The sequence below is a fragment of the Dasypus novemcinctus genome, chromosome 29 (assembly GCF_030445035.2).
Source record: "Dasypus novemcinctus isolate mDasNov1 chromosome 29, mDasNov1.1.hap2, whole genome shotgun sequence".
NCBI lineage: Eukaryota > Metazoa > Chordata > Mammalia > Cingulata > Dasypodidae > Dasypus > Dasypus novemcinctus.
The window spans coordinates 1,173,115-1,200,686 of record NC_080701.1 but is presented as its reverse complement, the minus strand read 5'-3'; the positions used below and the strand labels follow the sequence as shown (position 1 = coordinate 1,200,686).

Sequence of the window (27,572 nt, the reverse complement as noted above, 5' to 3'; positions counted from 1 at the left end):
GCACTTCTCCCTGCACGGAGCTCCATTTATTGTTACTTGTTTACAGTCTGTCTCCTCCACTAAGATCTAAGTTCCTCTAAGACATTCCCCCAGTGCACAGCAGAATCTTATACAGAGAAAAAGCTTAGTAAATATTTGAATGAGGAATCCATGACGATGAACATACATTACATTGAAACCAGCATTACACTGGGAAGTTCATAAACGAGGTAAAAGCCTCACATTTATATACTGAAAAACATATTTTGAATTCACTAAATTTGCTATGTAGTTAGAAATAAATGAATAACTTGTGTGTTAAAACATGCACTGTAGAGTGATAAATATGTAAAAATTGATAATTTAAGGAAGTTTTTTACCAATGTAATTAGTATTGAAAACTCATCTGACACTTTTATATTTTATTAAAAATCTTTAAAAAATTAAACCCAAACAATGATCTCCAGTCACGAGGAAACACTGACAACGAAATACGCAACAGCCAAATAGCTCAGGATGAGCGGCACACCTTCACGGGGACGGAGCCCAGCGAGTTCCGCACCACAGCGAGACCGAGGCGCCCCTTAGATTTTACATGTTTCCCAAGACACTTCACATTTTCTTAGATTATTTTCAAATTATGTCATTGTTTCTTTGGCTTTGGAATAACTAAACAGATATTCTAATTTATGTAGTCACTAACCCTAATTCAAAAATTGGTCTCAGATGTAATTCAATTTGCCTTTTTCCATTTTCAACCAAGAAATTCCATAAGACTCATTTTAGCAAAGTAGATTATTTACAAAAACACAACCCTTTTACCTAACCAGTTTAAAAGCCACCATTCTTGCTATAAACTTTATTCACCAAAGTCTCAATCTCATGTAAACTATAAAATATTACTTGTAAAACAGGTGTGAAAATATGTGCCATGGGAGGTCATTTTTAAACTCAGTGTGTTCTCTAAAATAGTCTTTTGTCTTCCAATCAATAATGTTTAGAAGATATTATTAAAGATCATTGTTCTTTGTTCTAATTTTATTAGAAAAGGATCCATTTTACCAATGTACAAATGACATGTTCATATTTGCAAAACGTTGACGTCAAGCAGGGTAAGGCTGTCATAAAATGTATTCAGAACAAATGGATTTTATCCTGGGCGGGTACCATGGCGTCGCTCCAGGCTGCAAAGCCACTGTCCCTGCTAAGACCTGGGCTAATTAGGGGAAGTGTTGGGGGCCTTGAAAATTGATGAAGACCAGGGTGGCTGGACTGACACCTTCAACGGCAGGTCTGAGAGCACCTAGCCAGGGACGCTTAGGGCTGGGCCCCGCGCTGCTCCCAAGTCTAGGAAGCTGCTCAATTCATTCCTCCTAGAGGATGCTGTGGAATAATTTATGCATCTCTCACGTGCTGGGGCCTGCGTGGTGCGAGTCGATAAGCATAAGGAAGATTCCCTAGTCTTGTGGGTTGTGTCCATCGTTCTCACTTCCACTCCCTAAAATGTCCCATCAGTATGGAAAATGGGGTACAGAATCCAGAGGCTAAATTGTCAGTTGGAGGCAAGGCTCTAGGGTCATTTTTGTTTTGCCACTCTGTGACCGAGAATAGCACCAATTCTAGTCCCCACACGCTTTTACATTTCCAGACATCTAAATGTAGGTAACAGTCTTCTTTTCCTACAACCAGAAAAATGCCTGAAAATAATTTATTATACATTTACATGATACCTTATAAGTGTCACTTTGGATTAATGAAACTGGATTGATCAAGGATAATAAATTATCTGACCAAAAAGGAGAAGTAATGTTGCGTTGATGACCTGAGAATATCAAAATGAGCCTAAGGACTTAACTCACCATAACGGAGAACTGGGGGAGGTGAGAGAGGATGACAACAGCCATCACCTGATGCAACCTTTACACTTTCTATTCCAATTTTCCATATCCACGACACAGAGGAAGAAAAGTAAAGCAGGGAAAGAGGACAGAAGGTAAAGAGGGTGGTTCTTTAGATGGAGAAGGAAAGGCTTATTCCAGAGATGTCGTGGAGCCAAGATCAGCTGGGGATACAGGGGGCGGGTCGCTGCCAAGCCTTCCCTCCAGCAACGGACACATCAGTTTTAAACGGTAAGGATGAAACCATTTGCAGTAGACTTTAATTATAACATTTATATTCAGTTTGAACATCAATCACTTTGAGGTGCTTTTAAATGGGCAGCCTGGATTTGAAAGTGAAAACTAGTAAAACCAAACTGACTTGGGAAAATTAGTCACTGACATTCCTCAAAGAGGTTCTTGCCTGCAGAGCTTTTTATTTTTATTTTTAAAAGATTTATTTATTTCCCCCTCCCCTTGTTGTTTTGTACTCGCTGTCTCCTGCAGAGCTTTTTAAAAGAGGTATGGGAGGCAGCATAATGATGCAAATGATCCGAATTCTTGTTCAAATGGACATAACCAACTTCAATTGGTGTAGTCTTTTAGAAAAGGAAGTGATATATATTAGTATCTAGGATTTTGACAGAATTACTCGTGGGAATGTATCAAGACACCAAGTTAAAACCCGATGTATTCCCCGATACTGTATCACTATGCATTAATTAGTGTGTGGATACACTTACACGTGTGTGTGCAGCTGATACAATGATGGGCTATAAACCAAAGTCCCAAGACCCTCGGTGCTTCCTGGCAGAAGAAACCTGGCCTGCTGGATTTATTCTCCTCTGACAGTGCAAAGCCAGTGCCTTCTCAGCTCAAAATAAAGGAGTTTATATGTCTGCATTTTTCCCAGCGAGTCGAATATTTCCAACTGTCAGGGAAGCTAACACGAGCATTAATACTTGTTCTTCCAATTTGCAAGCGCTGTGGCTCTGAATGCTCCAACAAATGCTCTGGTTCTGCTGAAGCAAGAATCAAGACGCCACTTGGAATCTCTTTCTTGCAGTCAAGGTTGTCCTCTGAAAAGATTTAGGCAGATACGGTGAACCTGGAATATCAATCAAAAAGTAATTCTCATGAAAATGGTAAAAATGCAAGTTCTCCAAAGGTTTGTTTCATAAATCCCATGCAGATGATACTTTTTAAAGAGAGAAAAAGTTATTTCTTTAAGTGTTATTTTTATACAAGCCACAGACCAGGAAATCTTCATTTGCAAACGCTGCCATTTTAGGTCTGGAGGAGAAGTAGGGGCGTGCCCCCACGCCTGGGCTGTCTGCGTGCTCTCCCAGCAGTGAGGCTGTCAAGGGTCCCCTGTGCAGACCCCTAAGCTCGGCCAGCCCGCCCCCCAGGCAGGAGCTGCGAGCTTCCCACTGCCAGGCACCACAGCCTCGCCAGCTTGTCTCTCTGCCACAGAACAAATGGCAATAAGTTAATCAGTACTGGTGCTTTCTGGCCCAGAAGCAAAGAGAGGACAGAAGCACGTGCCTGCGTGCCAGAGGAAAAGGGAACAAACCCTTCAGACGCTGCGCCCATGGCCATTTCTACAGAAACGAGAAAGGAAAGGCCCCTGGCCGTCAGGAATGCTCACAGTCATTCCCAGGAGAGCACGCTGACTTAGCATCTGGTTCAAAAGGGGGCAGATCAATGTCTGTCACAAAAACATATTTTAAGAAAAAATAGTGTGGGATGGGGGAAAAACACCAAATGTAAGGTAAGGACTATAGTTGGTAGTAATATTTTGACAATGCTCTTGCATAGTTCATAATGAATGTTTCACACCAATGCAAAGAGTTGGTGGAGGGGCGATGTCTGAGACCCCTGGGTGATGTTATGTATGTTTATTTTGTAAGTTTGCAATCTTTACTACACACTTATTGTTTATGTGTCTTCATGTATGATTGATATACTTCAATTAAAAAAAAAAAGAATGCAGATTATGTTGCATTTGGAGCTGAGTGACCCCTCCTGTGCATTTGGAGCTGAGTGACCCCTCCCGTGCATTTGGAGCTGAGTGACCCCTCCTGTGCATTTGGAGCTGAGCCCCCTCCTGTGCATTTGGAGCTGAGTGACCCCTCCTGTGCACTTGGAGCTGAGTGACCCCTCCTGTGCATTTGGAGCTGAGCCCCCTCCCGTGCACTTGGAGCTGAGCCCCCTCCTCACCTCCACCTCAGTTCGGCAGGCCTGAGCCTCGCGGTTGGATTCCGCAGCCCTGAGGGGTCCCAAAGGCCCCGGAGCCCCTGCAGGAGGCCATCCCTGCCCGTCCAGGCACATTCTGCAGCCTCTGCTCCTCGCCGTCTTCCGTGAGATGCTCACCTGGCCTGGGTGGTCCGTGCTCCCCGGGAACCCCTCTGCCCCCTCACCCACCTGACTGCCAAGCCAGGCGCTGTGGCACAGGCCCCACGCACGGCCCTGCACCCCCCGCAGCCCAGGAGCTCCTGCAGGCCGCGGCCGCCCTGCCCCTGAACCCCGGCTCTGAGCCCTGAGCCCATCTATTAAACCAGCAAGCTCGGTGCCTACTAACTGCACAGGGACGTCCCAGCAGCCCCAGGACCTAGCATGCCACCTTTCAGAGAAAGAATGTTGCCATGGAGATGCTAACACGCTGCGGGCTTCCGAGAGAGCAAGAGAAGGCACAGCCGCTGGAAGTGTTAGCACGAGGGCAGACCATGGAGGTTTTCTGAAAACCTCCAGACTAAAGAACTAGAGAAGGGCTGACACACAGGGTGATAAGCTTGAGTTATCACAGTGTTTAAGTCTCACTAAAATTTATTAAAAGTAGAAAAATGCTAAACATTTCCATTAAAGCAGAAAGCACCCTTTAAATTTCAGGTCATCTCTAATACAAAAGGCTCGCAATTTTTGAGCAACATATGCCCGGCACAAAACTAGATCCTTTTCACACATTTTCCCGTAATTATTTTACCCGCCTACTCTGTCATTAAAGAGGAAATAGATGCGCAGAGAGGTTAAGGCGTCCTTAACACCGTGCGGGCAGCAGCTGCAGGGCCAGGGTGCGTCCCAGGTGGCTGACACCAGGGCCAGCAGCTCACGAAGGCGCTCTGTCCTCTTTGGAAAATACATGTTGGTAACAGTTTTGAAAATTGAAACATCACTCCTTGTATTTAAACTGGAACTTTATCAAAGAGCAACTAGGCTAAGAACAAATATTTATCTGTAAGTAAATATGCTACAGTTAGCAAATTTCTATTAACTTTCTCAAGCATTTTTATAATTCTCTTTGAAGAGAATCTATGATTAGAATTTAATTTATCAGAAAAGCAGGAAAACTCTATAGCAGGAAGATACAAGTCCATAACTCAGCAATATTCCTTTTTCATGAGAGCCAGCCCCCAGGTTGAAAAAAGAAAACAACAACAAAAAATTAAACGTTTTCCCCATTACAGCCTAACAACAGGTAAGTGCTTATCAGCGCAGTTTTGGTCTTTATATTGGTTTCTAAAGTCTAGCCATACACCGTAAATACCGCTATTTCCTCCTCCATGGGTAAAACAGGCCTACCAAGATAGATCGTCTTCAATTTCTCTTTCAGGGACTTGATTTCAAAAAAGACATTTTATTTACATGTGAAAAAATGCTGACCTGTCAAGAAACTTTGACCTGTCCACGTGTGGCCAGCAAACTCCACTGGTGTCAATGAACTTTTTCGTGGCGTATCTGACTGTTAAAGGAAAATGAAATGAAGGATGAGTCCCATTTTTTAAAACATTTAAAGAAATCACATTTAGGGTTAACAGAGAGCCTACCCGGAAGGCGTGTGTCGTGCTGGGCCTGGAAAACTGGTCCAAGGTGACGGTTCTCTCCCGGAGAGGCGACCTCTCTGGTCTGTCAGATATGGCACTGAGCACTCGGCTCTGCGGATGCCTCCCTCTGCACTAAAGGAAGGACAACACGTTCTCCTCAGAAATAAAGGCAGTCCTTCAAGAGACTAAAGAATATCTGAACGTGCCTCACTCACTCATTTACCCATTCAGTCACTTATTTAAAAACATTTCTTTAGATATTGCTAAGGTAAGGCCTTCTAAGATGCATAGCAAAATATATTTCAATTATGTAACTGCATGATCAAATCTCTGTAAAACTGTCATAAATATGCAAATAGTGAACGTATTAACGACATGAAATTCTCAACATTAAATTATAATAGAAATATAATTTCACATTTGTGACTCATCAGGCTCTTCTGATGTGACGTTTGCCTTCCTTTATGGTTTCACTCCCAAGTTACAATTTTCTAAAGTTACACAGTAAAGCTCTGCAACTCGTGTCTTCTGGAGAGGGCTCTGCTGCTGTCAGCAGGGATTTCAAGTCTGCTCAAGGAGCGCCAGAGAAAACCGTGCCTCAGGGCCTTTATCATTGAGGTCTTTCTGCTCCCAAAACTGGGGCCCTTCTATGTTTTAAAAGGTGCCTGTGGGGGTGGGGAGTGGGGTATATAGGAACATCCTATGTTTTTTAATGTAACGTTTTGTGTGACCTACTGACTTAAAAAAAAAAGATAATTAAGAAATAAAATAAAATTTAAAAAATAAATAAATAAAAGGTGCTTGTGGGGAGCAAGGGTAGCTCAGCTGAGCACCTGCTTCCCATGCACAAGGTCATGGGTTTGATTTCTGGTACCTCCTAAAAACAAATACATAAACATAATTTAAAAAACAAAAAGATACTTGCCAGGTACTTGTATCAGAGTGAACCCAGGGCCACTGCACCCTACTTTCCTGAGACCTTCTACGACTGCGGTGGAGCTGAGCTTGGGTGAAGGTGTCACCTCTACGTGGCAGTGAACCTAGCAAGGGCTGAGAGCTAACGAAGACGACAGTGATGATGCTCTGTGCTCTTAATTTATGCCAGACTTTATTCAACTTCTATTAATTAGTTCCCATAGTCCTCCCAATAATTCTATGGGGTAAAAACCATTCTTTCCATTTTATAGATGAGAAAACCACGCGATTAAAAGTGGTGCACAGCAACTCCCATGCGGAGTGCATGTGACAGATTTCAGCGTGTGACAGATTCCGTCCCCTGCCTAACCGTGCTCTTTCTTCACTGCCACAGCCCAACCCGAGAGATTTCCTTGACACGCGGCCCTCCTGATTCACCGCCAGCTCTGATTTTGTTCGACAAAGCAGTGAGCCGACCCCTAACTCCCTCTAAGGTCAGGTAAGTCATCTGTTTACAGGCGGCTGCTGCTGAAGGCAGTTGAGGACAGCTAACCAGACTGCACGCTCGAGTCCCTGGCGTCACCGACTTGCCGAGGTCACGCTCTGGCTTGTAACCCTGAAGTGGAACGAAGTGTGCCTTACGGAAGCGGGGTGGGTTCTGGCAGCTGCTGCGTCCTGCTCTCCAGGCTCGGGGAATATGGGGGGTAACTTGCTCCGCCAGGTTTGACCGGAGGGTGAGGCCGCGTGGTCCGAGCCGGTCTGCCTGGAAGCACAAAGGCAGGTGAGGGGGTGCAGGGCAGGGGCGCAGGGGGACCTGCCACGCGCTGTGCTGTCAACTAAGATCTGCTCCAGAGCAACGAGCTGCCTCTCGGAGGACAAGGGAGGTGGGGCCTGCCGTGCCAGGCGCCTGCTCCTGGGGAAGGACCCGTCCCCCGTCTCCACCTGCCGAGGGCCCTGCGCCTGTGCTGCTTACAGCACAGTGGGCACAAAGGCCGCGTTCTCACCCTTAACGAGGTTACAGGTTATTGAAAACGAGATGGAAGCGCATGAAGTAAGGAGGGAGCAGCAAGCCACACACTGCAGGACTTTTTGTAGGGTCTTAAGAAGGAGATGGAAATAATTGAGGCAAAATGTGGGGTTTGACGACAGAAGTAAATGCTGTAAAGTGGTCAAATCTTCCTACATTTCTACAGCCTCAAGCTGTGAAGTCCAATATGATTCTTTTTTCTTTCTTGAATTTGTCAAGTGGATTGGTTGTAAATTTTGTAGAGATAAGTGAATAAATTTTAATTAAAAAAACAGTAAAGATAGGAGTCCTTTCCTACCAGATATTAAGATGCAAAATTAAATTGCTTGTTCCTGTACAAGATAGATATTCTAGAAACATTCTAACTCATTTATCCATTAGTAATAAACATATGAAAGTTAAAATATGGCCACTTTTAACCTATAAAACTGACAAGGCTTTGGGATATACATTGTATCCAATATTTAGAGGTTACAAGGAAGAGACAGTGTCACATGTTGACAGTGAGGCAGAAACATGGTATCATATTCTGGGAAGCAATTTGGCAAAATACACCAAGAGCCTTAAAAATACTCATAACCTCTCCCTGATGGTTTTACCTCTAGGACTGCACTACCAGGAAACAATGTAAAGGGTTCCTTAAGATTTATATACTATGATGTTTATATATCATAGTGAAATGATAGGACAGAAAGGAAAGTTTCACTGATTGGCAAATACCTAATAAATTATCATATACCCATATGATTACTCTGTGGTTGTTAAAAATCATGCTTTCAAAATTTTTAATAACAATAATGTGAGTGATCTAATGTTAAGTGAAAAAGTATATAAAAAAGTGCTACACTGTACAATAGTAAGAATGTCAGCATTAGAAAAAGAAAATGGAAAGAAGAGAAAACATACAGTCATGGAGAACACTGATAAGAAATACATGAACAGTTGTCATTTCTATATTTCTATGTGATAGACACAGAGGTGACCAAATAACGCATATGAAAATGCTAATAACTGCATCTTTCCTAAGGGCCCTAGAAAGGATGCAGGTATTAGCATCACTGTCACTAGGCCCCTGAAGGCCTCTTCCAGCTACAATAAAGGAAGAGTCAAATTATCTTCACTTCGGCAGTGATCTGACATTGAGCCATAACGTCAAAGCTTGTCTGAAACTCCCTATGTGGCGTAAAATACATTCTTAGACATAAATAAAAACTAGTGGTGATAGGTCTTTTATTTTTACAAGCATTTTCACATACATTATTTTACTTAAACCTCTGAACACAAAGTACTCACTAGTTAACCTCTAAGTGTTCTTAGTCCACTGACAAGCTAGGGTCTCGGGCTAACGAGCAGCCAAGGCCACGCGGCCCAGTGCCCTCCCCTGCAGCCTAAGTTGCACCCAGTGGCCTCCTGTGGCCACACCAATGCCCAGCACCCCCGCTAGGCACCCATCAAGTGGTCAGGCAGGTCTGTCAGAGCCCGGCCCGGGAGGTTCACCGGCTGGTGCACACTGCTGCCTGCGTGGCCGCTGGCCTGCCTGCGGGGGCAGGACTTACCATTTTGAGCGCCTGAGCGTTTCCTCGCCGTGCACGGTGGGGGTCTGGATCCGCTGCCAGCCAGGGGCGAGAGCAGGCAGTGACCTGCGCGCCGGACTCTTCTTGGCCGGTGCTTGGGGCCCTCGAGGGGCGGCGGCGCGGGCCGGGCGGCGGCGGGCTGCAGGCCGGGTGCCGGCGCCCCCTGCTCCCAGCGCCCTGTCCTCGGGCTCACTCCTGGGGGGAGACCGAGTTGCTTACCCAGGTGTGCGCGCTGGGCGGCTATGCCCCGCCGGGTGCTGTGTAAGCAGCACACCCGAACACCTGCTGAGTGGACAGGCAGGTGGGCATTTCAGTTCAGGCAGGAAGTCAAGGGCAGCAAGGAAGAGCCAGGCCACTGGTCACCACCCACTCAGCCCACAGGCCCAGAGGCCACGGCCATGTCCTCCCACCTCCCCAGCCCCGAGGTGGACAGTGATTCTGCGGTAGACGTTAGAATCACACGTTTTCACTCTAACACGCGCCGAGCCTGGCCTCGTCTGGTGCGTGGGATTCAGGGGATCCATTACCCATGCCCCGTCCTCCTCAGGGGGAAGGGGTCCCGCCTGGGAAGGGGCCAGCAGTTCCTCCTACGTACTGGGCTCTGGCTGCAGGACAGCTGGGCCTCTGCTGAAGCGGCTTGGCCTGGACTGTCATCACACCATCCAAATCACTGCAAAAATTGTTGGAGAAGCAATGGATCTGAGGAAGGGAAAGAGTGGAAGTTAAAACCCATCGGGGCCGTTCCCAGCGCTGAGGCCGGTGGAGCCAGCAGGGAGCAGGGCACACTCGGCCGGCCGATGGGGCGAACGGTCAATGAACACTAAAAAGATCAGCAAGCGGCTCCAACGGAGAAATAGCCTAATTCTTCCAGGGCTTGACCGGGGGCCATCCCCACGCCCAGCCCAGAGCACGAGGGGGGCCCTGGAGCCTGGAGGCGCACGAGCCCCTCCCTGCACCCGGCGCCCCCACGGCAGGGGCCTCCGGGCACGCCCTGGGGAAGGAGTTGGGGCAGATCTGGAGGGGCAAAGAGAAGGTGTCCCGGCTCCTAACCAAGGGCTCCAGCCCGGCCGCGCACCGCCGCCTGCCGACGCCACCCCGAGCAGCGGGCGGGACGCTGGGAGGCTCACGCCTGGGCCCAGGGCTAACTGCTCCCGAGGCGGCTTTGTTCTGGGAACCTCAATCTCCTCATCTTTAAAAGAGGGACCGTGATCCCTACTTCGTTTAGCTATTGTGAGAATTAGATTACATAACAGAACACATGGGAGAGCATGAAGGAGAAGCGCAATAATTACTAATTACCATTTCAGTCCCAGAACATGGCCAATTAGGATGTAAAATAATATTTAGATTCAGATGAACAAGACTTCTGAAACTAGATCGCTATTCTAGTTGAATAATAGATGTAACAACCACATATCCCATCTTTCCCATATTTAAGCTATGTGAAAAGAAATGCTAGAGGAACAATTTGGCTTACTAGAGTAACCACTAAAAAGTTTTGACTATTTGAAAATAGGCTCTATTATTATTTTATTTTTACTTTCAACTCCACATTTCATTCACTTTCCTTTGTTTTCCAAATGAAATAGTTAAAAGACAAGAAAAATACTCTAGATACTGTCCTGTTAAAAATTCCAAATTTTCAAGAGTTATTTTGCCTAATATTTAAAGGTTCTTTTTTATATATTCATCAACTGTTCTTTTTATGAAAATCATACTGCATATTACACAAAGTGGGGAATACATATTAAACTGACCAAAAAAATGCAGTAAGCAGGTAGCCATGGCGAAGCTCCTTCTGCACAGCGAAGTCCCACTGCGCCGGGCGAGCAGGAGTAATGCCCTCCTCCTCTGCTCCCCACCCGGGGGGCTGCGCGAAACCAAAACACGGCAGCCCTCCACCCAGGGTCCCTCCCATCGCCGGACCCCCCCCCATCATCGGAACCCTCCCACCCAGGAGCCCCTCCCATCGCCGGACCCCTCCCATCACGGCACCCCTCCCGTCATCAAAACCCTCCCACCCACGCACCCCTCCCACCCACGCACCCCTCCTCCTTTCCGAGTCCTGTCTCTGCTCGAGGTCCATGCCGCCCAAGCGCGCAGGCTTGCCGCTGCAGCCCCACGCCCCGCCGCGCTCCGGAACACCGTCTGCGCCTCTGGGAGAACGCTCGGCGCCCCTCTGGTACCAGACATCCCGCCTGAGGAGCAGGGGCCGGTATCGCCTCGCCTGAAGAGTTCACTTGTACAAACCACCCACGGCCCAGGACCGCCGGGTGCTCACGCGCTGCTTCCTTCAACTGGTGCAAGGAGAGGGCAGCGCGCTCTTCGGATTGGGCGGGGGATTTTTTTTTCTCTCCCAAAGTGTGGAAACAGCTTTACATGTCCAAGCGGGTGGAAAGGCTCACGCTGATTGTCCTGCTCCGTTTATGAATACAGTGATTCCACTGAACTCAATGAAAGAACCTTTACATTTTGGCCTTCCTGGCCAAGAGGCCAAAGACCTTCCTAACAGGATTAGGAGAATGGCGCTCAGGTCAAGTGGGCCAGAGGATGTGAAGGTCAAGGCGAGAGAGACCAGCAGACAAGCGTTTACCTGAGGGAGAATGAGATGAGCAGCCAGAGCCAGGCCGCGCGCCTCAGAGCTTCTCGGTGGGGGAGCACTGGACGTACCGGCGCTAATACGAGAAACCGGCACCTGCGGAGACTTATTTTCAGCTACTTTGAATTTTTCTTTCTGTTTTTTCCCTTCTGTGTCAACATAAAATAGACATTAGGGGAAACATCTGGTTATCCAACACATATACTTAAACTTCACTGCTAGAAAATATTTGTTTTGCATTACTGGGGCCCATGGAGGCAGGTGGCCTTTCCCACCCCTCATTGTGAAATCTCATTACAGAAGACAGAGATGAGATCCTGCACGATGACCTTTCTCATTGGTTTATGAGAGCCCAGTGGAGCCCTTTGGTTGGTAAGAGAAGAGAGTTGCAATTGACATGATTATTACCCTGTTGTACAAACTAATTACATAAAACTAGCCTTTAACATCCACTTCTGATATTTCTGTGATTTGTTTCTGCTCGATTTTAAGTAATTTAGAGAGCATTTTTTAAAGTTGGAATGTAGACTCATGAAGTGATCATTAAATTAAGCACATTTATTTTCACTTGAAAAATAATTTCTTTATATTATTAACAGCAATATTAAAGATCATAAACAATTAAAATGAATGTCCCATTATTAGACATTAGTTAGGTAAGTTACAGTGTGACTTTATATGATATACTTTATAGTCATTTTAAAAATCCTGTTTCAGAACATTTAATAAATAATATATTCTTAAAGGAGAGTAGGTCACAAAATGGTATGTACAATTTAAAAAGCATGGAGGATATATAACATTAATAGGATTCTATGTAGGAATCAGAAGTAAATTGTCTTCTTCCTTGTGAATTTGTACTTTTCAAATTTTCCAGAGTGAACATGTATTATTCTTATAACTAAAAGATGTGATAATACCCTTTTGAAAATGGTTAAAGCTCACTTTTTTAGAGGGCAGGAAATCCATTTCCCTTCTCACCCCAGTCATGTCCTGGAAACAGTCAAGCTCGCAGGGCAGAGCTTGAGGAGAAAGGGCCTTGTCCCTTCCTGTCAGGTCAGATTCTACAAATAGGCACCTACCTGTGAGTGCCGTTTCCCAGTGCTTTCTAATAAGCCCTTCCAACGTGGCTACCACGTCTGTCCAGGCGCGGTCAAACACGTCCGCAACCACCGCGTCCTTGATGCAGTCATGAGGGGAAATGGGGGGCAGCCCGAGCTTCCTCCACTTTCTCCCACGAGGAGCTGTTTTGTGTTCAAGACATTCATCGCCACTAAAGATGAAAATTCATTCTAATTAATAAAACTGCAGAGGTCAGGGTTAACATAGTGCTATCTGTCTCATCTATGTATCATCTACCTGTGCATCATCTATGTAGCAACTATGTATCTATCTCTACATCATCTATATAGCATCTATGTAGCATCTATGTATCATCTATATATCATCTATGTAGCATCTATGTAGCTTCTATGTATCACCTATCTCTGCAACATCTATGCAGCATCTATCTATGTATCATCTATCTCTGCATCATCCATGTAGCATCTACCCATGTAGCATCTACCTGTGCATCATCCATGTAGCATCTATGTAGCATCTGTGTTTCATCATGTGTATCACCTATGTATCTAATGTGAATGCATTTACATATATGTTTATATAAAGAAACATGGCATTCTTTTTTAAATCAGCAATTGTTATTTTTTAATATAACAAAAGAATGGAAAAGCTTTTGAATAAGTAAGAGATACAAAACACACTAAAGATGCACACAGTAAAAATAAATGTCAAATTAATATTATATTAATTTATATTATCTTAGTGCCAAATAAAATTCTATTTACTCTTGTTTTTGGTCAAAAGCAAAATACTCTTCAATCTGTCCATCCACATCATAAATCTCCTCCAGGGTTGGACATGCCATTGGGTCAGCGATCCCCATGGAATCAGTGCTGAGCAGGGCAGGGGCTGTGGGCGTCACCGGGGCTATCTGAGAGCCGAAGATGCACAATCTATGAGGAAAAACAAGAGTCTACGTGGGAATGTGTAGAACGTCAAGAAAATGATTTTTGCATGATCATGGTTGTTTCTGAAAGTATACATAAAGTATGGGATTCCAAATTTTAAAATCAGATTAAATATTACATTTACAAACCTCATATCCTTGGGGAAAAAAAAGCATTTCAGCCCATGCATCACTAAAAAAACCCTGGCACTTCTTAGAAGCCTAATTTGTCCTATGAGTTTGTATCATCCTTTCAATAATGAAAGGTTGGGGCTGAAGTCTAAACTTCAGACCCCCTCAGTTGGGAGAGCTTCCCAATAAACTCCTGCCTGCCTGCAAAAAAAACAAGAAACAAAACAAATAATGAGAGGTTATCAGAGAACAGCTCCCAAATGAGTGCGAATGGTTTACAGAAAGTTAATGAAATCTGGTAGTGAGTAAAGAAAACAGGACGGAGCTTTCCTTCTCCTGCTACTATGCCCTAAGGCTTCGGTCCGTCATGCAGAGGCAGGTCTGGACTCTAGACCAGCTCACCTTTCACGTGCCTTTATTTATACAAGTATATTTGAAATCAACATATAATCAGAAGCCGTTGGTGAAAAAAGTGCTCTGTACATGCTCTTTGTTCAAATCTAATTTGAGTAGGTGGAGCCAAGACTTACGGGTGAAATAAACCTGAGAAAGTACAACTAAAACATAGTTAAAAGTACTTTTCAAAGATTATTTGTACAGCCGTACTTCCTGATGTGGCTGCTGCGTTCGCAGGCATCAAGGAAGGGTCTGTGGGCTGCAGAGCTAAACTCACTACCCTGGAAGTGCTGGAAGCCTTCGTCAGCTGGCAGGATGAGCTGTCTTCCCAGCACTCTGCAAGGTAAAAAAAAACAATAACAATAACAACATATATGTATATGTATATACATATATACATACACATACACATATACACACATACACATACATATGCACATGTATGTACACACATAAATATAAACATACACATATAAACATATACATAAATATATAAATGCATACGCAAATACACAGCCATATACCTAAACCTAAACAAACATATAAACATACATATACATATATATATAATAAGATGCTCCTGCTCGTTGCTTATCAGCAAAGGAGAAAATGTTTAAATGTAGGATATGAGGGACCTCTAAGGAGCAGGCATGCAGTGACAAGGTGCCTCTAGCTCGGGGGGAGCTGAAAATTGGTGTCACCGAGAACGCACAAGCCCAGGCACCACCAGGGGCCACACTGTCCTCTCACTGATTAAACAAGTGACCTCAGGCAAAATTCTCAACTTCTCTAAGCCACTCATCTCATTGATGGTTTTTAGTCTGCAAAATGGAACAACTATAATAAATTTGTAGGACTGATGAGTAGCTTAGAGAGGATGTATATTATATGTCTAGGCCAATGCTGGGCTCTATAAAAATTAGCTAATATTATGAATAATGAAAAAATATATAAAAAATGCACTGAGCCTACATACCTTGTGGTCTTTTCTTTTTCCACCCTCTCCCCACTTCGTTTCTTTTCTTAGCTACGTGAGACAACACTGACAGGGGCAGGGCTAAGCACCTGTCTTTTTGGCAAGTGTTACTATCCCTCAAAGAGCAAGCATCCATAATTAATATCCGGTGGATAACTTATGGACATAGGGGATCTTTAAGGCTATGGCTTATGGCAGGAATTAAAAAAGGAACTACTTGGTTAATAGATAAGAGTAATGGTTATGATAATGTGTCAACTCAGCTGAGTAAAGGTGCCCAGTTGTTTGGTCAAGCAAACACTGAGCTGATTGTAATACAAGGGCATTTCATGTTCTTTAATCATGAGCATAGACGGCTGGTTACATCTACAATCAACTGAGGAGATTGCCGTCAGCAATGAATCTCATCCAAGCAGTTAAAGGCCTTTAAAGAAGTAATTTCACATTCAGGGAGAGAATTTCCATCTCTACTAGAGACAGCCAGTGTCTCCTGGGGCCTTCAGTGAACACCGTCATCTGAGCCCCTGGTTGCAGCCTGCACTGTGGAATCTGGACTTGTGCATCCCCATGGTTGCATGAGACAATCTTATAAAGTCTCATACTATTTACAGATATCACCTGTCAGTTCTGTTTCCCTAGAGAACCCTGACTAATACAGCTTTGTAGCAAGAGGGGGATGGTTCTTTGGAAACAGAATCTTAAACATGGGATTTCTGAATTGGTTCTGAGATTTTTACAATTGGTTTTCTACTCTGATTAGATTCAAGAGCACTAATGACTCTGTTTCCAAATAATCAAGAGGCCAGTGACAGTCCATAGCATGAACTGGCACTAGAGATAAACAAAATATCACCACTGGATATGACTACTTTCATGTTTATAAGAGGAAATATCTGGGTGGCAGCATTTTTAACACTTTAACAGAGTTTTGTGGAGTTAAAAGGTACAATGATGTTGGCTGGCTGTTCCTGAATACAATAGATACAGTTACAAAAGAAAGGGATAAGTTGAAGTCTTCAAAACTGCAACTTAAGTGCCCTATGAATGACATAAAAGTGTCTACGTGTGCCCTGAAAAAAAAATCTTGTTTCGTACAGCTGCAGGCTTGAGATCTCTGAAAACCAGACCCAGAGTCTCATTTTACTAGTAGCACATTACAACAGAAACTAATATCTTGACCTTGCAGGGTGTCTGCTGGTAAAGTGAGGGCAATGATTAGAAAGGAGTAGAATCCTGAGGACTGAGATGGAGACATATAGGTTTATAATGATATAGGTGGGGACATTGAAACCCTAAATTCTGCTCAGACTTTGCCAGTTAAACCTCTAATGGTCTGTCCTGAGGAGACCACCCAATGCCAAGCTTGCATCACCCAGCCTCCAGGCTGCCCCAGGAAGTCCAGATGTCCTCCCAGCCCTGAGGCAGGAACTCCCCAACCTCAAGCCTGCAACAAGGAGTCCATTCTCCTCCCTGCCCTGAAGAAACTATCTCCCAACCTCCATCCTGCCTTGGGGAGAGAGCCACCCCACAGCCAGCCTGCAACAAGGAGGCAGGCTGCTCCATACTATTCAGGTATCTCCTGTTGGTTCTGTCTCCCTACATACGCACATATAGTTATATATGTATATATGTATAACCTAGTTGAGGAAACCAACTTGAAAATCCATCCACATTTGGATGAGTATTCGAATTTATTCTCCCAAATAAAATATAGAAGAACATCAGATAACTGAGAGGGATTTTCTCCTTAAAAAAATGGTGGGCTGAGTGACTGATAGAGTCACTTCACAGCAAATCATATTCTCCATCTTTGGATTTAAAAAAATGGATCCTCCCCGAATGAATGCTAATATTCCTCTATCTGATCACTCAACAAATACTTGCTCCCCCATCCCCAGCACTGTTCTCAGCAATGAGGAAGAAGCAGGACACAAGAGAGATACATGTTGCTTGTGTTGGTGAACTGAAGGTAAATGACTACCCCATCATGCTTGTATTTGTTATTTACAAAGTACCTTTCATTAAAAGTGCACTAGATTATTGGCTTTTTTCAGACACCATGACAAAGGGTATGATTTCTCTGTAAAGAGCATGTGTTCTGGATACATATTTTGCTGGGCAACGGCCTTTAGTCAAAATGAAGTGACTGCATTAAACCAAGTGAGGAGTAGGTGTTTCAAAACCTGTAGAGAACTTCCTACCTCAGATGGAGGGATCTTCTGGCCCACTCGCTGCATTCAGCCAGTAGGTTCTGGGTCTGAGGGCTTACTTTCCCTTCAAATAACATCTCCTCGACCTCCCAGAATAACTGCTGCACTTTCTGTGCGCTGGCTCTGTCAAACTCCTGTAACAGAAAGGCAAACGGACTCACAGGACAAAAAGCTAAGGACATATGGGCTTCTCAATCAACGATACTCACAAATTTAAAATAACCCAGTATGTAGGAGGGAGGAGGATGGCCAAAAGGAGGCTTTGTAGCCAGGCATGCCCGTTCCCCAAGTTTTACTCAATAAATTGCATCCCAGTCTGAGCTTCGGGTACTTTGTTAAATAGGTTCTTCCTACCACATGAGCCTGACCATTTGAGGCTGTATTTAGACAAGATCTGGTGCAGGTACACCTGTTCTCAGGGATCCTGATGCAGGGACACACATACCTATGCGCACACACCTGCACCCAAGCCCTTCATATGGCTGGGCCTGACGCATCTGCAAAACACAAGGCCTTTTTTTTCTAATGATGATACCACCACAAAGAAAATTATTTTTGTAGAAAGGCCAACGTTTTAAACTTTTTGTAATCAACAAAACAAAAAGCCAAAATCCTTAGGTGTGAAGAGGCATGGCCACCGGCTGAGGCCAGAGCATGCCCTCTTCCTGACTGGCCTCAGAGCCCGGTGCTGTGGCTCAGTGGACCGCGATGAGAAACTTTTCGCCTTCCTAGATGTTCTGGGTGAGAAGCAACAGCCCCTGAGGAGCCTCAAACCTTAGCACTGCGACCCAGAAGCACCCTCCAGGCCAGCTCGGGGAAGAGCTCCTGAGCCTCAGGGCTGCGAGGCTGTGAAACCAACATGCAACTCACAGCAACAAAGTGCGTGTTCAGGTGATACCCCTGACCTAAAAGGGCTATTTTCAGGTTGAAACTGCTTTGACAAAGAGCATAAAAAAGAGCACAAGCAAGGAAAAAGCAGGTGGTAAACAACACAAAAAGTGCCGCCGAGAGGCAGGACACACTGGGGTTCCTGAAGGAAGGATGACTTGTAGACTAAATGTCACTTCCGGAGAACAGAAGCAGTTAGGTCGCTACCTCCACTAGGGGTAGAAGGTGGAAGTAAGATATCTGACAGAATATTGGGGTGGAAATCCCTATCCAACAGCGATTTTTCAGTTTTGACCTTTCCAAAGTTTGTCTCTTATTTGTGTTTTTAATTGTCAGGGTCTGCCCTCAATTTGTAGCCATAGATACTAGGCAAGATATCAAGTGTACAATACAGGGGTGGGAGTAGAGGGAAAAAGCAAAATTATCAACAGTTAAAACACTCGGTTACAGAATTATTTTCCCTTATATTTTCTAAATTAAGAAAACCACTAAACATGCCTTGATTTTATAATTGGTTAAAAGGATATTTTCAAAAATAAGAAAGGGATTTTTTTCATGCAAAGTTGTAATCACGGGATGATCTAAAACATTCTGGGACGTACGTCATCTCTCCACGAGTAGACCGAGCTCCTCTCTGTAGAACTCTGTGTCCCAGACCAGGAGCCCTGTGCTTCCGCAGGCGTCGTGCGTCCGCTGGATGAAAACGACGATACGGACTTGCTGCAAGGACAAACGTAAGTGCACACAGTAACGCAGCTGGGAAGAGCGTCACTTCTGAGTCTAGTCGCTTTTCGGTCTTTAAATACGCTTGTTAATCTCACAGCAACTCTTTAGGCAGTGACATTTTCACTAGGCTAAGACTAAAATTGCTCTTCACTTTTAGAAAACCATGGTCAATCACTGATTTTCTTTCCCATAATTGTTCTGGGCACTTTCAAACTTTGATTTTATATCAGGAGCATTTAACAGGCTTCCTCTTACCAGGTGTATTTATCAATGGCTTTCTGCACAGTTCTTGTAAAGTGAGCAGGTAAGGGATCTTTCTTTTTCACAGCGAAACTTTGCTTTTCAGATCCTTCTGATAGTCCTCTTCTGAAAAAGAAAACAAATTGGGATGAGCCTCTCTAATATAAGAATACAATTTTAATCTTTAAGAGTTTTTGAAGTTTTCCTTTTGTATAAGGTTCCTCTTGCTGTGTATCCTTCAAGCACACACTCACTCACACTCTTGCACACACCACTCTCATACCTCAAGAGAAAGAGGCCTGGGGTCTTGACATTTGCATTTTTCTCAGAATCAGAGGTATCATCAACCTAAGAGCCTTTTTGTGAATTTGGAAAAACAAAAACAAAAGTACTTTTTGTGAAATTGTGCATGACTTAGCCAAAGAAGTCAGAAGTGATCAGATGCCTAGATGGACCCAGTCTCCTTCCAGGGCAGAGAGCTCGGATCTCTAGACGGAAATGGTCTCCCCAGGACATAGAGCTTGGATCTCTAGATGGACAGTCTCTTTTCAGGGCAGAGAGCTCAGATCTCTAGATGGACATTCTCCTTCCAGGACACAGAGCTCGGATCTCTAGATGGACACAGTCTCCTTCCAGGACACAGAGCCTGGCAACTGAAACACGCACTGCATTCCAGCTCTCATTTGCCCCTCATCTCAGCACCCTTGAGCCTGGAAAACCCAATCTGCTCTCCAGTAACAAAAAAAACTGTCATTTCCAGATTAATTCGGAAAGATATGAAATTCTTTTGCATCACTGAATGCACATAAATAAATGACAGAAGCCATGCCAACATTTAGCTCACTGTAGTTTGGTATTGCTTTTTGTTGTGTAGCCCAGTTTTTAGAGATTTAAAATATTAAAATTCATGAAGAACTAAAGCAGAAAAAATCTCTAAATTAAAAAAAAACTATTAAATCTGGCTGGGGTAGCACTTAATGTTAATCATTAAAATGTCCTTTCGATGAACCTCTTAAAAATTTTCCATCTAGGCAAAGTACTTCTCTAATGTTTAACTGTAAACAATTCCTATTCTTTTCACAGAAATCACATTTCCCACACAAAATGCATATTAAGTGACAATATATAGTGAATTAAGAAAAAAAAGAAAACAATATATGTCTTAAACTTTCAATATTTCTAACAAGGATACTGCTCTAACATTTGCTTTTCTAAAAAAGCTTTATTTTGTTCATACTTAATTTTAAACATCTGTATTTTGCATCTAAATGGAGTTTTTAAAAATATTAGTATCAGGGAATAATTTCTGCCCTTCATTCTGTACCTTCGTCTAGTACACAGCAACAAAGGGAATTTTGGAAAAGAAATTACAGAGGGAGGTTAGCAAGGACTTCTGCCTCCACAGACATGTTCTGTACAAGAAAGAGTTGAACTACCTGACTTTTCCTCTCCTTATGTCTTAAGAACAATCAAGCAATTCTGAAGATAAAGGTGTTAAAGAATACCAGAGAAAAAATACAAGGTAAGCTTTTATGCTAATAAGTTGCTTTAATTTTGACCCTATTTAGTTTTCTTTAATTATCATTTCTATGTGACACAATAGAACTGCTTTAAGTGATAAAAAGACTTACTACATAGAAGAAGGAATCAACTAAAAAATATCTCAAGCAGATCAGCTTTGATCATTAAGAAATACACACTGGTATGTGAGTTAATTCACATGTTCCTGGGAAGTAATTTTATAAAATTCAAGGAGGGGATTTAACTAAAATATTATTCCTTCCAAATGTGTGTATAGTGACAGTGGATTCGAATCATGACGCACGCCTGTCCCGCTTTCCTGGAGCAAGTTTCCCCTCCAGAAAACTCAGCTTATCCTAAGGAGAGGGTTGGCCTTCCATTTATGAAAGGCATTTCCAAGTGGCATTTCCACCTGGCATTTCCAAGTGGCATTTCCATGTGGCATTTCCAAGGCCCTCCTCTCTGAGCCCAGCGTTCCTGCCCTTGAGGTGAGACGAGGTCCTGGGGATGCGGACGGCACAGGGCTGCGCTGTGGCACAGGCCCCCGCCCCGGCCAGGACTCCAGCTCCTCCCTAGGTCTCCAGCCTTTCCCCCTTTGCAACCCCCTCCCCTGCTTTAAACGTCTATTTCCATGGAACTCAGTTAACCTCAGGGTTCAGTGTGACACCTCAGAAATGGGCCCAGAGGGTCAGCAGAGGAAGCTGAGCCCACAGCCCACTGACACCCAAGGACGCGGCGGAGCTGGGGAGCTGAGCTGGGGTGGGGACAAGGGGCCTCTCCAAGCGCCGGCTGGCCCCAGCTGACCCCGGCGGATCCCCCACCTGCAGCAGCTGTCAGGCCACCCAGGCGCAGCGCTCTCTAGCACTTTTGTCCAGAAAGCTTGAAATTATTTCAAAATTAAAAGGCTTGTTTTTTTTTTAAAAACCAAAACCTATAAAATTTGCTTTAAAAAATCTTTTTGGCCCTTTGGTTTTTCCTACTAAGGATTCTACTGTCATTTTATTCACAATACTGAACATTTTCAGTCGTTTGTAAACTGAAAACTGCTCTCTATAAGTACCTTGTTAAAACCTGAATGTGGTGGAAGGACTGCTCAGCTTATCTGTCCTGACAGCTGGACATAAAACATTTTGCTGGCTTCTGTCTACACTCTAGCTGTTGGAGGACCCATTGACACGTTCCCGGGCGCAGCCTCGGGTCCCTTGCTGGTCTCGCTGGCTCTGCCCCGCGGTCTCCCCAGGCCCGCGCAGCCAGCGCCCCGCAGAGGAGCCGGCCGCCTCTGTGCCGCGGCTGGTGACCGGGAGCCCTGCCCTTCTGCCTGCACAAGTTCAAATGCCCAGCGGCTTCCCAGCGGGCCGAGGCGCTCAGGCCTGCCGAGGGCTGGGCTCCCGGGCGCGCCCACGCCAGGGGCCGGCCCGCTGCCCCCGCCAAGCCCCCGCGGCCTCCCTAAAGCTTCCCCGCGCAAGGGAGAGGCGGGGGGTGCCGCCGACACGCGGGGTCACGGGTGGGCCGTGGGGACGCGGCTTCGCAGGCAGGAAGGGAATCACAGACACGCCACCGAAAGCCGAAGCCTTGCGACTTACCCAATCACGGCCAGCGCCGGGGCTCGGCTCTCGCGCAGCGGCCCCGCGTCACAGGGCCTGGGCGCCGCGGGCCGCGGACACGCTGTGCGGGCCCCGCGCGGGCAGCGGGCGGCCAGGCGGCCCCGCGCCCCCGGGCTCTCGGCTCCTCGCCGGCCCAGGCCTGCGCCCCAGGCCGCTCACGCCGCACGCCGCCCGGACGGCCGGGTCAGCGCGGCAGGGGCGCGCAGCCCGCACTGCCCCGCTCGGCTCCTCCCCCGCGCGCCCCTGCCTCGCCCGGCCTCCCCCGGCCTGCCCGCGCGCGCCCCCCTCCAGATCCGGCGCTCCCGCCCACCTTCCCCGGCCCCCGCTGCTTTCCGGCCTTCCCAGGACCGCCTCCGCCCTCCCCAGCCAGCGGCGGCTTTCACAGCCCAGTGGCCGCAGCGGCCTCAGCGCTCGGCCTGTCCCCCTGTCCCCGGCTGCAGGGTCCGGCCGCCCCTCCCGGGTCCGTCTGTCCAGAAGGCGTTCGCTGCGCTTGAGTCTTCTGTTCGGATTTTAATTCACAGAGAAAAGGTAGAGAACTACGGAAGGGTTCACCTGCTTCCCCTCCCCACACGAGTCTGGGGTCGGGGTAGCGAGGAGAAAAGCAAAGCAGAGCCCCAGATCTGGCCAGTGCAAGTGCGAATCTGACCCACGAGAACCCTCATTCTGCACCAGTTAGGTCCTTTTCTGACCTGGCTCTCCGCTGACTTCAAGTAGACACACCGTCTCCTGCTGCCCCGTAGCCTTCAACCAGCCCCGCGGCGACTTGGTTTAAACATTTCTTGTTTTACTAGCAGGTGCTTGTTTCCATTTGGAGTCACACTGTATAGCAGGACCAGCATCATTAAACTCGGTGATAGACCAAAATCACCAAGCCGTTTTCATGAACAGAATAAAATAGGAAGGAAGAGCGGGCGCGACTGAGCCTCCAGCCAAGGAGCGGACGGTGGACACCCACGGAGCCTGCGGGAGGCCAGGTCCGTGCCCCCAAGGGCCAGCTCGAGGAGAAGGAGCTTTGAGGGGGAGCCCGGCTGCCTCCTGGCTGGTGTCCTCAGGAGAGGCACGTGGACGGGCCAGCAGGGCCGAGAGGAGGCCACGGGTGAAGGCAGAGGGAGCCACGCCGGCGGGGGCGGGCCACTGCGGGCCCTGCGGCGCGGGGCAGGCTGGCGCCGGTTCAGACTCGCGGTCTCCAAGACGGGACAGTCAGCCCCGCTTGCTGGAGTCTGCCAGGGCAGGGCTGGCGGCCAAGGCACGCGCCTTTCCCCCTCGCGGGTTTAGTAATTTCAGCAGCTGCAGCCGCGCAGGTGCTTTCCTCGCCCTCCCCTCCACACCTTCTCGAGGCCCGAGGCCCTCTACACCCAGCCGTTCAGAGAGGCCCACCGTCCACCTGCCGCTTCCAGCCTCTAGGGCCAGAGTGGCTGATCGGGAAAGTGGCTTTTAGTGGACACACTAAATTCACTAATTTAGTGAATTTCAGCCGCCAAAATGATGTAAATACCCAGTACCAACAGCAAAAACAGTCATCTCTTCCTGAACTAAGAAGAGCAGGCTCTCAACATCCTTTACAAATAATATTTAAAGTATTAAAATGGTTGTAAATCATATCATTTATAGATAATATACAAGTAAAACAATAATAATGAAATAATGAACATTTCATTCCTCTCTTCCACGCGGTTCTCAAGGCCCCTCCAGATCGTCTCGCTAATGGGTCGTCAGACGCCCACACGGCAGCTCTGGGTCCCATGGGGCCAGGCAGAAGCGTCCAGGCCAACTGGAACCTGGCCTGGAACTGGCCCAGGGTCATCTTCACTGCACTCTACGCAGATCAGCCACCCCAGAAGCCAAGGGGTGCAAAGAGACCCCACCTCCACCGAGAAGAGTGTGCGGGGACTGCAGCCTCCTTTCTAAGCACTTTTGTTACAATCTATCCACATGCCATATGATCTGTCCGAAGTGTATGGTCAGTGGATATTAGTATAATCACCATTCGCTCATCACCACAGATTTTAGAGCAATTTCATTACTCCAGGAAAAAACCCACAGTTTAGCCATCACCTCTCAATGCCTCTATCCTTCCCCAGCCCTACACAACCACTGATCTAATTTCATCTTTATAAATTGATTTATATTTACATTTTATATAAATGGAATCATAAAATATGTAGCACTTTTAGTTTCTTTCACTTAGCACAATGGTTCTTTTGGTCTGATAACATCTTGTAGTATTAATATATATTAGCTCAGTTTCAAAGAAAAATGGCCTTATATATGCAATTTTATGGTATTCATATTTCACATGTGGTGCTATACAACCCCATGTTGTATTTTTTTAGCTTCTATTCATTTCCAAAGATTAACAAACATCCTTTTTACCATTTCTGCACCAGTTAACCTCAGTCGTCTAACCCATTCTGTTTTCTGGTGACCTATATTCTAGTGAATAACTCTGTGACTTTATACAACGTATTTAGTTCAAAGTAGCTCAGCCATGCAGTATTTGTCCTCTTGTGTCTGGCTTGCTTCACTCAACATAATGTCTTCCAGGTTCATCCAAGTTGTCACATGCTTCACGACTTCATTTCTTCTTACATCTACATAATACTCCATCGTGTGAATACACCACAGTTTGTTTATCCATTCATTGGTTGACCAGCACCTGGGGTGTTTCCAACTTTTGTCAATAGTGAATAATGCCGTTATGAACATCAGTGTGCAGATACCTGTTCGTGTCACTGCTCTCAGTTCTTCTGGGTGATTGCCCAGTAGTGGTATTGCAGGGTCACATGGCAAGTCTATATGCAACTTCTTTGGGAACTGCCGAACGGTCCTCCACAGTGGCTGCACCATTCTGCATTCCCACCAACAGTGAATAAGCGTTCCTATCTCTCCACATCTTCTCCAACACTTGTAGATCTCCGTCTTTTTAATAGTGGCCATTCTAATAGGTGCAAAATGATATCTCATTGTAGCTTTGATTGGCATTCCTACAATCGTTAGTGAAGAACATTTTTTCATAGTTTTTTTTCTTTTTTTGCCATTTGTATTTTTTTTTTTTTTGGACAGATGTCTATTTAAGTCTTTTACCCATTTTTTTAATTGGATGATTTGTCTTTTTTTGTTGACTTGTAGCACCCCTTCATATATCATGGATATTAAACCTTTATCGGATATGTAATTTCCAAATATTTTCTCCCATTGTGTTGGCTGCCTTTTCACCCTTTTGACAAAATCCTGTGAGGTGCAAAAGTGTTTAATTTTGAGGAGGTCCCATTTATCTATTTTTTTTCTTTTGTTGCACGTACTTTGAATGTAAGGTCCAAGAAATCACCACCAACCACAAGGTCTTTAAAATGTTTCCCTATATTTTTTCTAGTAATTTTATGGTCCTGGCTTTTATATTTAGGTCTGTGATCAATTTGGTCCTCTTTCATTCTTTTGGTTGTGGATATCCAGTTGTCTCAGCACCATTTGTTGAAGAGACTGTTTTGTCCTGTTAACATGGACTTGGTATGTTTGTCTAAAACTAGTTGGCCATCTAGGTGATGGTTTATTTCTGGACTCTCAATTCTATTCCACTGATCAATGTGTGTATCTTCATGCCAAACCATGTTGCTTTGACCATTGCAACTTTGTAATATTTCAAGGTCAGGCAGTGAAATTCTTCCCAAGTCACTCCTCTTTTTTAGAATGCTTTTGGCTATTTGGGTACACTTTCCCTGCCAAATGAATTTAGTAATTGCCTTTTCTATTTCTGTAAAGTAAGCTGTTGGAATTTTGATTGGTATTGCATTGAATCTATAAATCAGTTCGGGTAGGATTGATGTCTTCACAATATTTTGTCTTCCAATCCATGAACACAAAATGTCTTTCTATTTGTTTAGGTCTTCAGTAATTTCCTTTAGCATTGTTTTGTAGTTTTCTGCATGTAGATCCTGTACTTCATTGGTTAAATTGATTCCTAAGTATTTGAGTCTTTTTGTTGCTGTTGTAAATGGAATTTTTTCTCTGATTTCCTCCTCAGATTGTTCAGTACTAGCATACACTAACATTACTGATTTTTGCATGTTGATCTTGTATCCTGCCACTTTGCTGAACATGTTTATTAGCTCAAATAGCTTTGTCATAGACATTTCAGAGTTTCCTAAATATAGGATCATGTCATCCACAAATGGTGAGAGGTTTACTTTCTCTTTTCCTATTTGGATGCCTTTTTTTTCCTTGCTTAATTGCTCTAGCTAGAACTTCTAGGACAGTGTTGAAAACAATGGTGTCAGTGGGCATCCTTGTCTTGTTTCCAATCTTAGAGGGAAAGCTTTCAGCCTTTTCTCTTGAGTATGATGTTGGCTCTGAGTTTTTCATATATGCTTTTTATCATATTGAGGAATTTTTCCTCCTATTCCTATCTTTCCAATTTTTTTTTTAATCAAGAAAGGATGCTGGATTTTGTCAAATGCCTTTTCTGTATTAGTCAAGATGATCATATGTTTTTTTCCCTTCAATTTGTTAATGTGGTATATTACATTAATTGATTACTGTATATTGAACCATCCTTGCATACCTGGAATAAATCCCACTTGGTCATGATATATAAGTTTTTTCATATGCTATTGGATTCTATTTGCAAGTCTTTTGTTGAGAATTTTTGCATCTATACTCATAAGAGAGATAGGTCTGTACTTTTCTTTTCTTGTAGTGTCTTTATCTGATTTTGATATTAGGGAGATGTTGGCTTTATAAAATGTGTTGCATGATTTTCCCGCTTCAATTTTTTGGAAGAGTTTAACAGGATTAGTGTTAATTCTCAAAATGCTTGGTAGAATTCACCTGTGAAGCCATCTAGCCTATACTTTTCTTTGTTGGGAGATTTTTAATGAGGGATTCAATTTCTTTAAATGTGATTAGTTTGCTAGGTATTTTTTGTAGAGCCAATGTATGTTGTTTGTGCTGTTCTAGGAATTTCTCCATTTCTTCTAGGCTGCCTAATTTGTTGGCATACAATTTCTCATAATATCCTCTTATGATCCTTTTTATTTCTGTGGGACCAGTCATAACTTCACCCCTTTCATTTCTAATTTTTTG

General features: G+C 44.9%; 1 protein-coding gene across 2 annotated transcripts in view; it reads right to left on the bottom strand.

Annotated features, from left to right (window-relative positions):
• Nucleotides 1-386: 386 nt before the first annotated feature.
• The window catches only part of FAM149A (family with sequence similarity 149 member A), a 54,106-nt gene continuing 26,920 nt past the window's right edge, over nt 387-27,572 (bottom strand). The window contains exons 2-14 of one of the 2 annotated variants that reach the window (XR_011647740.1): nt 19,384-19,494; nt 19,005-19,122; nt 17,506-17,648; nt 14,539-14,664; nt 13,640-13,807; nt 12,875-13,065; nt 11,787-11,941; nt 9,789-9,892; nt 9,176-9,388; nt 6,603-7,355; nt 5,681-5,809; nt 5,517-5,595; nt 387-2,964 (exon numbers count right to left, since the gene is read on the bottom strand). Coding sequence is in view for 1 of the 2 variants with exons in the window: in XM_058289910.1 (XP_058145893.1) it covers nt 2,891-2,964; nt 5,517-5,595; nt 5,681-5,809; nt 7,235-7,355; nt 9,176-9,388; nt 9,789-9,892; nt 11,787-11,941; nt 12,875-13,065; nt 13,640-13,807; nt 14,539-14,664; nt 17,506-17,648; nt 19,005-19,122; nt 19,384-19,494 (1,732 nt within the window). In the remaining variant the exon portion in view is untranslated. The remainder of the gene's footprint in view (nt 2,965-5,516; nt 5,596-5,680; nt 5,810-6,602; nt 7,356-9,175; nt 9,389-9,788; nt 9,893-11,786; nt 11,942-12,874; nt 13,066-13,639; nt 13,808-14,538; nt 14,665-17,505; nt 17,649-19,004; nt 19,123-19,383; nt 19,495-27,572) is intronic. The other variant, XM_058289910.1, reaches the window with a different exon arrangement.